Source organism: Pterocles gutturalis, unplaced genomic scaffold, assembly GCF_000699245.1.
Source record: "Pterocles gutturalis isolate BGI_N339 unplaced genomic scaffold, ASM69924v1 scaffold16879, whole genome shotgun sequence".
In the NCBI taxonomy this organism is placed as follows: Eukaryota; Metazoa; Chordata; class Aves; order Pterocliformes; family Pteroclidae; genus Pterocles; species Pterocles gutturalis.
In genome coordinates, this window is record NW_010136053.1 from 60,549 (window position 1) to 70,168 (window position 9,620).

Below are 9,620 nucleotides of genomic sequence, written 5' to 3' on the forward strand. Positions count from 1 at the left end.
GCAAATAAATATGTTTTAGAGTAATAGAATGGGCTGCCACTATGTGATTTGTCTGTAATCATCCAACACATGCCTTGCTGTGAATGCCCATGGAGTATATAACAATCATGTACATTTTGAACATACAGATAGAGGCCTGTATACTCATATACAGGTGAATATTCATATTCTTTTTGACAGTATGCAGATACATGCATGAAATCAGGTATGTAGAGTCTCTCCTTCCTTTTATATACACACCTCTGTTGTCTTTCTCACTGCAGATTTCAGACTTTACAGGTGGAGCTTCAAAAGTGATGTAGCTGGTACTTGGGGAAACCTACCCCTGCAGAGACAGAAAATCTAAAGATACCTGGAACAGTTGAAAAGCCAAAGGTTACCTCGTCTTACTGCTGGGGTAACAAAATCGCCTGCTAAACGGCACTGTTAGGCAATTTTATTGCTGTTATCAACTGAATGCTTTTGCTTGTAGGTGGCTTGTCCTTGTCCACAGACCAGGCCTGTTTCTTAACCACTGCCTTGGTAAAACTTGTGTAGATGATAGTCTTGCTCTCATTGCAGTTCTAACAGAAACAGTTGGTGGTTCCCTTGCCTCTCCACATTACGGGCATGTACCTGTCCTGTTTGCCCAAGATGGGAAAGTGTGCAATTGCAACAAAGATGAAGCCCAGGTGTTGATGGCTAGAGTTATCGTCAGAACTCCTAGGATGTTGAGTACAAACCCAGCTTTGGCCTAGAATTATAAAAGAGAAGGCTTATTAGTTGAACTGAGTACTTTTTTCCTTCATTGCTGATTAGGATTGTTTGTATGGTTAAATTTTCCCTTTGGCCTTTTTTTCACTACTACATCAGGATTCCATCAAATGACATTTAGCTGGTTTTCTTCACAAATATAATTCGTATTAGGGAAAAATGACATTGCCATTGACAGTTAGACATTGCCATTTCCCATTGACAGCGTGCTCCTGTTGGAACACCTTCAAGAGGCCTTGGATGTTTTTTAAAAGCTCAATAGCATCTCTGTAAGGCTGTGATTATATATTAGAGTCAGCGTGACCCTTTATTAACTCACACGTGTATGTTCTTCTTTCCATTTGATGTAAGCCGAGTACAGTGAGTTTCCTAACACTCTTCCAAGAAGAACCATTATTAGAAAAAGGAAAGATCAAATCTAGTGATGAAAATTCTGAAAAGAATGTGCTTTTGCTCACCATATCTATAACCTTGAGTTGTCCATATGAGAAGACAATGGCGTTAGGGGGAGTAGCCACTGGGAGCATGAACGCCAACGATGCAGAAAGCGTACAGGGCAGCATGACATAGAGTGGGTTGAGGCAGATCGCTTCAGCCTATGCAAGAAGGGAGAGCAAAGACGATGGTTTCTGTGTACAAAAATGCATAGAAATCTTTTGGCAGAAGACTGATTGTATTTGTCCATGTCAGAAACCTCATTCTCTCACAAACACTGCAGCCACTCATATTTTGGTTCTGCTTTAGAAACTTCTAGCCAATGTCTTTATGTAGCAAATGCAAGAATTGATTTAGTGGTCAGCGCTTTGTGTTCCCGATTGTGGCATCTGATCACTGCTGCAGTATAAATTAATAATAATGGTTGTATTCAACTCTAAAACCAGGAAAAAATGCAGAGTGGCTTCAAACTGGTTAAGAACAAAATTAAATTATCAGGGGAAACAGGGTAGCCCAAACTCTGAAGGCCAGTGGATCAGATTAGGGGTTAGCTGAAGTCTGTGCAAAAAAAAAAAGATTTTGGTAGTGCTTATTCCAGTTTCTGTCTGGAACCAGCTTTTCACACTGCACAACTATGTCTACCCCAGCAACAGGAATCTTCCATGGAAATGCAAAAGTCTGAATTAGGTCATAGAGCTTGACTAATGCTATCACCCTCAGAGACTTCTGGAAGGCTAGTGGTCGGAGTGAAATACAGTAATGGAATGTTGCAGGGAAGCAAATGCTGCTGCTGCTGTCTGTATGCAGAACAAATAGGAAAAAAACAAGTACAGCTGGCAGTGACCTCATGAGGTTGTTTAGGCCAGAAGGCAAAGTCTAATATTCCAGTGAATTTAATCCCTTTACTTTTCACCAGCAATGATTTTAGAAAGGTTGAACGAAGCACGGTGTGTGTGAATATATATGCATGAACATACATATATGTATATTTTAAGTCTTGTATTTCTAATCGGATACACAAACCCGTGCTTGGCTATGTCAGCCAGTTAAGTTTTTTATAATTGAGCAGATGTATGCTTAGAGCAGAGGTGAGAGCTGTTCTTACAAGAGTATTTTGAAATGCTGGAACTTACCATTGAAGCCAGAATAGGGAGAAAGAGGGTAGTGGTGGCCACATTGCTGGCGCACTCAGTGAAAGTGGCAACAAGGAGGCACATCAGGAGAGCGATAGCTGGATAAGGGATTTGCTGCAGAGGAGTCAGTTGGCTGCCTAGCCATGCGGACAGACCGGATTCCTGTAACAGAGCAAAGAGGTCTGTCAAGGCTGGAGAAGAAAAAGCCCCATCACAATCCAGTTACATACCAGTTCTACCTTCCTTTCTCATGGGAGTTCTCATACAAACTGCTTTCTGTAGAAAAAACATGTTAAGAGGCAGTGCTCATAGAAATGATAATTTGGCAGGTTCAATAAAAATAAATGTGTTTTCCCTTCCAAAGACTTTGAAAGAAGAAGATACTACATTTACAGTACCTTACAGCAGATAATTCTTTCTCTTTTCAGGCCATTAGTTGTACATGATCAATATTCAGGGCTTTTTTTTCTGAATCTAAACAAAGTTCTTTGAACTCACTTTCTAAAATACCTTCATGTATCTTAGCAGATACTCTGGCAATTTAACGTAGTTTCATCACATTGTCTGAGATCCTGATCAATTATCTGAAGCTTTTCATACCTTTTATCCTTCTCAGTCACTGAAAAATACCAGCATCTTCCCTGTCACTCTGAGCTGTAGTTTAGGCATCATCATTATTCAGCTGTTCCTCTCGACAGAGCATATCCTGTGTTTGTCTTGCTTCTTCATGCGTTATGGCCTAGCTTTCTTACTGGTTTTGCAGCCACCACTCTTCTACATGTCCTCCCTATTTCATATCTGGGCTACTTCAACCTGCTTGTTCTGGCACTGAAAAGTGCGATCTCACAGGAGGGTTGGAATCTATCTTGAAAGGACTAGTCTAATTCCCTGTCCTAGGGCAGGATCAGTTCTACCCAAATTATTACTAGACAGATGTTTTTCAAACTTGCTGTGAAAAATCTCTAGCAATGAAGTTTCCAAAATCTCCCTAGATAATTTTTTCAAGTGCTTAACTATCTTTACAGTTGGAACATTTTCCTGCTGCTTAACCTAAATCTCCTTTGCTGCAATTTAAGCCCTTTAGCACCGTCAGAATATAAAAAAGCATATTATCTTCCTTTCTGCAGAAGCTTTTATGTATTTGATGACTTCTTGAATCTTTCCTTTTCCAAACATGTCTTCTAGAGATCTGATCATTCTTACTACCTTCCTCTAAACTTCCCTCCCATAGGCCACATGTTGTTGAAGAATGATATCCAAAACTGAATACATTACTCTGTACCTGAGGACTTGCCAGTCCTCAGTGGAAGGATTATATTTGTCTTCTAGTAGTTTAATTTAAATCATATTTCAAACAAACTACTTATGGAAATAGTTTGGAGACCCATCCTGGACACATTATCTCCTCATGCTTGCCACATCAATTAAGTTTCATTTAATAGAACCTTTAATGTATTGGGGTAGTTTCTAAATCATACTTTTCTGGAAACACAATTAATCATGCTGCCTGGTAGTACCATCCCAGTTGCATAGGCAAAATAAAGATTTATCCTAATCACAGGACTCCTCCTAAGGATGGTGAAGTCTGTCCTATTGCCACTGTCTGAGGAAATGAGCATTTGGTGCTACCAGCATGCCCTCTTGTGTTCTGGGAGAGCATGCATGAAAAGCAAGATGGAAAACACCCAGGAAAACGCAAATAGCAGGTAAGCAGAGGAATATTACCTCGCTGCCTTTGGCTAAGGCAAAACCACCTCCCAGCAGAAGCACAACGTTCCATGGCATTTTCTGATTAACTGTTTTCCAGTCCAAGAGAGCTGGAGGTGCTTGGATCTTTGACCGGCTGCCTAAAATGCAAAAAGATTTTGTAAGCCATGTTACATTCTCCAAAGAAAGGAAGACTTCCTGGTGAGAGGTGAGTGTAGTCTGAACATCAGGAGACACTTCTGTCAGCAAGATCAAGTAGACTGTGGAATTATCTCCTAAAGCAAACTATGAGAGTGTCATCAACAACGATTTAAAAACTTGGCTTGCAAAAAAACTAATGAATGATCTGTAGCTACTCCAAGAGGCATAGTAGAATAAGGTAAGAGTGAGTTAAAAGTATGGCAATGTATCTGCAGAACTGCATGTGTTTCTGTTAAGTCATGTATTCTCTCCTGAAGACTCCGGCTTCAGAAGCTTTTACGTATGTGTATACTAGTGCCTGGAACACTGCTGGGATAAGAGTTTCCTACTCAGGTAAATTACAAGAAACAGATTTTTTTTATGGGATGTATGCCTTGCCTAGCCGAAAGCCTCCAGCTGCAGCTATGCTGGAAGAGCAGTCTGAAATCTTGTTTAATGTTTGAAATTTCCTTTGTAAATTTAAAATGTAAAACTTCCCATGTACCTATTCTGACTTTTGATGCCTTCAGTAGCCTTACCTGTTGGTTGTTTGTCTGTGTCATTGTAAGAAAAGTCGGAAGGGATGATGAACAACAAAACTGAAATGAACATGGCAACTGTAGCATCAGTGACGTAGCTGCAATAGATCAGACAGAAATTTACTCTAGCCATGTTTTCATTGTTATGAAATCTAGCCTACTTTGTTTTTATTCAAAGTGAGGAGGAAAAGTAGTCATACCTTGTACCATCTTTGTTGAAAAGAACAGTTGCCCAACCTGGTATGAAACCAGGGTCTCTTGTAAACCAGAGCAATACCAGTAATAGGAAGATGATCAAAACTGCTATTTCTGCAAATTTCATTGAGCCCAATTTATTGCTTTCTGCCTTGATAATGTCATAGGCCTGTTGCTCCTTAGCCTTTGCAGAGGCATTGGCCGCACAACCAAAATTCTTCCGAAAACTAGAAAAAAATGGACAGAAATGTTAGAGAAATTTGCCAGATATCCTCAGAGTTAAGAATCCAGATTTTATACTCAGTTATATTGTCTTTTAGATATATGTATTTATATATGCATATAGAAATGATAATATTTTTATCACAGCATCAGCAGCCATAGATGTTGGATGGTAACTGCGTTGTCCTGTGTACTGACAAGATGATCAGAAAGAAGCTTCCTATCTCTAAAAGTTTATGATCTAAATATAAACAGGCATGCTATCTAGACGTATCGGGAAATAATGTCACTGTTAGTGTGATTGACAAGGCTATATGGTCACCAGGAAGTAAAGAGTTGCCAAGCTTTTTAAAATGACAGAAAAGGAGAATTTTGAAAGAGGAATTTGAAGATGACAGTTCCATTTCAGGTATTACACCACTCTTCCCATTTAAAAGAAAGGAGGTTGGGGCTAATACAAAAGTGATAGGCTAAATATTAACAGGTAATGCAAGCCGGTTGTATGGGTGATTAACAATGGGAACTGGCACAATGCTAATCCTTTGGGTCTGTAGCAACTCTTTTTGCAAAGGTATTTACCAGCTTCATGTAGAAATCAATTTCCTGGTTTGAAGCACAACAGTCTTTCAGGACATGAAAGCGATGCTGCAGAACAGATTCTATGCAGTTATAACTCGCTGCTTTCATCTACAGAGTATATTTAGCTGGGATTTGGTCAGGTTCCTTGGGGAAAAAGTTGCAGTATTTTAACAGATACTTACTCTGCTGGTCTCTGTTGTGAGGACTGTGTCACTTGTTCGACTTTCAAGCATCATCTCATCACTAAAAGTATCCCTGGTGTTACAACGTGTAATGAGTACTTGCTAACAGGCCTGTTAGCTGTATTAGAGTGTGTGTAGAGGGTACTTACTTAAATCCCAAGTACAGGATCTGCAGCCAAATCCACGTCAAAACCAGTAACACAATCATGGTGGGGAAGGCAAAGGAGAACCAAGAGGCAAAGTTGATGACGTTGCCGTTGTTAGGAAAGAGCCTGTAAAATGTAGATGGCTGTTAGCATCCAAAATGCTGCACTCTCTTCTGTAGCTGATGATTCAGAAAAGAGGGGGTACTGTGAGGTACTTCCCGACAAAGTTACCAAATTGATGTTTGCCTTCTCTGTGTTGGCTGGCAGTCAGCTGTAGCAGAATGATGCAGTTTAGCGGGTACATAATCCCAAATTCAACCACACTTACTCATCAACTTGTCCTTGCAGTATCAGATTTGGTGTTGTCCCGGTCAGAGTTGCAATCCCTCCAATACTGGCTGAGTAACAAATACAGAGACACATTCCCTTGCACAATTTCTTGTGTTTCTCCTCTAGCAGATTTTCATTTCTCTTTCTGTCTTCCTCGACTGTCAGGACATGACTATTACCTAGGTCCAAGAGAGGAACAAAAGAGTTACAGAAGCTAGATTGGATAGGAAAAGATCTTGTGCCTGCGTAATTCTGTATTTCAAGGCTGTGACATAATGGACTCAAAGCTGAAGGAGCCGAATTTCCTCATTTTAAGGCTGGCATTGTTAATTCTTTGATCTTCTGTCCATTCTCACTGGTTGTCTTGATACAGAGCAGTTTTTCAGAGTAATAGAATTTGAAATGTGTGATAGAGTCCGAACATACTGCTGACACTTCTCAGTGAACTGGGAAATGTCTGAACTGCATGTGGCAGGGAGAGAGGCAAGAATTCAGGGAGGTACAACAGAGTTGGAGGAGTTGGACTGAAGGCAACTCATTCCGTAGCAACACCTGACTGCTGACACTGAGATTCACATTCAGAAACACTTGAGTTGTCTCAAAGATGGGAAGAGGGCAAGACAGCTGGTAAAGAGATATTGTTGCATGATTGTATATCTTTGGATTAGAAAGATCATTTTAATCTCTAACCTTCTGACAGGAAATAGGCCAGAAATTTTCCCTTGGAAATTCCCTATTATCTGATAACTTAACACACTTGATAATAATTGAACTAACATATGTATATAAGGAAATAGCAAGCCTAATGTAAAGGCTTCAGCTTATGGAGAATTTATACATTCTGTTGTTTTATTGATTAGTTATCATCGCTTCATATTTTCAATCTATTTCAAACTTCAGCCAAGTCAGTAGATTTTACAGTTCTTTTTGTCTGGTTCATGGAAGAGACTCATAAATGCTGTCTGGTACACTCAGGATGATTTAGGTAGATTCTTCTAGAATTTACTAGCTACCGTAATGACAGTGAAGAAGGCATCAGGTCATCCTCCATTATGCTAAGAAGAAAAACACCTGTAACCCACTCACCTTTTCCCACTGTTTCTTTGGAGGTATATGATTTAGTTGATTCTTCCTGCAGTTCAAAGGCTTTATTGATGTTTTCAGATGCTTGGCCAGCTGCGCTAGACTCCATTTCAGACTTGTGCAACTGTTCCAACACCGCCTGTGCTATTGGGACCATCATGGCAGTGGTGGCAGTATTGCTAATCCACATCGACAGGAAAGCAGTCACAATCATGAAACCCATGAGAAGTCTGAAATGAAAAGGTTTGAAGAAGTCAGTTCAGAAATGCAGGGCTGCGATGCGCTTTTTTTGTTACAAAGCTTTGGTTACAAATGCTGGGTTTGGAAGATGCTTAGCAATTCACACCTAGCACATCCTCCTACCCTAGTCTGCTTTGTGAATGACACAGTAAGATTTAACATAGATTTTTCTTTTTGCAATTTCAGTCAATTGTGCTTTTACATTCTTACGAGTAGGAAAGTGGAAGCTGGTATCTTGGAGCGAACAGTTTCTCTAGTTGGTATCCTGCTTATCCTGCATGCTTCTGAGGAACACATACCATCTCAATAACACATGTTAATGTATTATAATATATTTTGAAGAGGAATTGCAAGCTGAATTTGATCCCAAATGGCAATCAGTTTAAGCCATAAGGAAGATGATCTCTTCTTTTTGTAATTTTATCCCACCTCTATTATTTAAGATTCTCTTCTTACTCATATAATATTCTAATCCTTCTTTCAGTATTACTCTGTTATTTGTCTCAAAATTATTCTGTAGATGAGATGTAGATTATATATGAGATGAAAATGGCTTTATCTTATATGCATTTTTGTTCTATTGCTTTGTAATTTCCTTCAGTATTCCCTCTTCTTATCATCTGAGACAAATTAAATAGGGCCGTGTAGCCTCTGCGTAGCTTAAAGTTCTAGTCTGGTAAACATTTGTTGTTTTCGAAACAAGCATCCCCGTATTTTCTCTTCTCTTTGCAATCAGTGTCACAGTTAGTATGTGTTTTCTGTGCTTCAGCTGTAGTCTTTCCTGATTGTCTAAAGCTGTGCTTCTGGCCAAGCCTAGCAGCACCCTTGTCTTTCCACCACGGACTCTCTTGTTGGTATTTCTCCACTTGAAACCATTTGGAATTCAAAAAAGAGGCACTAGGTCTGTAACACATCAAAGGATCCCCATTTCAAGGTTTGCGCAGGCACTAATTCACTTGGACAGTAGGAAAGCATTTGTAGGATATGATTTGCAGATTCACGTAGGAGACTACAGGCAACTCTGAGATGGGAACTAGCACCGTAAAGTCCTTTATCCCACAGCGTTTTCATGACTGTTACTCACAGGGCTGGTCTGACACCAGTGAGAAGCAAGACCCGCAGAGCAACGCGCTTGTGTAAGTGCCATTTCTCAATAGCAATGGCCATCAGCAGTCCCCCAATAAAAAGCATGTTGCTGTCCTTCAAATACTCCCTGCACACCTGTAACATGGAACAAGGGAGAAAAATAGTGACAAGAAGCCAGGAGAGAAGGTATTTTCTGAGGGAGGATCTTGTTCCAAAGACATTAGCATGCAGTAACTATGGATTGCATCTAAACAGTGAATTTGATTTGATTTCAGATTAGCAGCTCCACCCAGAGTTCACTGTCAGCTCTTGCAAATTCTGTTCCTTGGAGAGGACAGCCAATTCCCTGGGTAACAATAGTGCAATTTTCTCTTCTTTGCACCACGCTCTAGAAATCACACTGGAAATAATCCCAGAATAAGAGAAGCTGACCAGTAAATACACAGGTAAACACATACAGAATAAGATCTCTTACTGTTGTCGAATCCATGATATTCATTAGTGGGAATAGCAGGACAGGAAGGAGAGCTGTGACAGCCAACGGCAGGGCTTCCGTGCACCAGAACAGTGCCATCAGTATGATAACGTAACCACATCGGGCCTCCTGACAAAGAAGAATACGTGCAGTCAGAACAGACTGTACACCTCACCTAGGCTTTGAGAAGGTAACAGCCCATAATTATATTAATTGCCTGATAAAGGGATTGAGAAAAGGTTATTTTCTATCCTTCTTTCCTGTCTATCCTCCTAGCTATGCAGATCCTAATCAAATGACAAACTGTTCAACAACCTTGTCAGGACTGTAGGGAA

General features: G+C 40.1%; 1 protein-coding gene across 1 annotated transcript in view; it reads right to left on the reverse strand.

Annotated features, from left to right (window-relative positions):
- Positions 1-601: 601 nt before the first annotated feature.
- SLC13A2 (solute carrier family 13 (sodium-dependent dicarboxylate transporter), member 2) overlaps positions 602-9,620 on the reverse strand; it is a 12,109-nt gene continuing 3,090 nt past the window's right edge. The window contains exons 2-12 of the mRNA XM_010082163.1: positions 9,286-9,414; positions 8,809-8,945; positions 7,488-7,714; positions 6,400-6,580; positions 6,075-6,197; positions 4,948-5,169; positions 4,748-4,845; positions 4,047-4,168; positions 2,322-2,483; positions 1,212-1,349; positions 602-733 (exon numbers count right to left, since the gene is read on the reverse strand). Coding sequence (XP_010080465.1) covers positions 602-733; positions 1,212-1,349; positions 2,322-2,483; positions 4,047-4,168; positions 4,748-4,845; positions 4,948-5,169; positions 6,075-6,197; positions 6,400-6,580; positions 7,488-7,714; positions 8,809-8,945; positions 9,286-9,414 — 1,671 coding nt within the window. The remainder of the gene's footprint in view (positions 734-1,211; positions 1,350-2,321; positions 2,484-4,046; positions 4,169-4,747; positions 4,846-4,947; positions 5,170-6,074; positions 6,198-6,399; positions 6,581-7,487; positions 7,715-8,808; positions 8,946-9,285; positions 9,415-9,620) is intronic.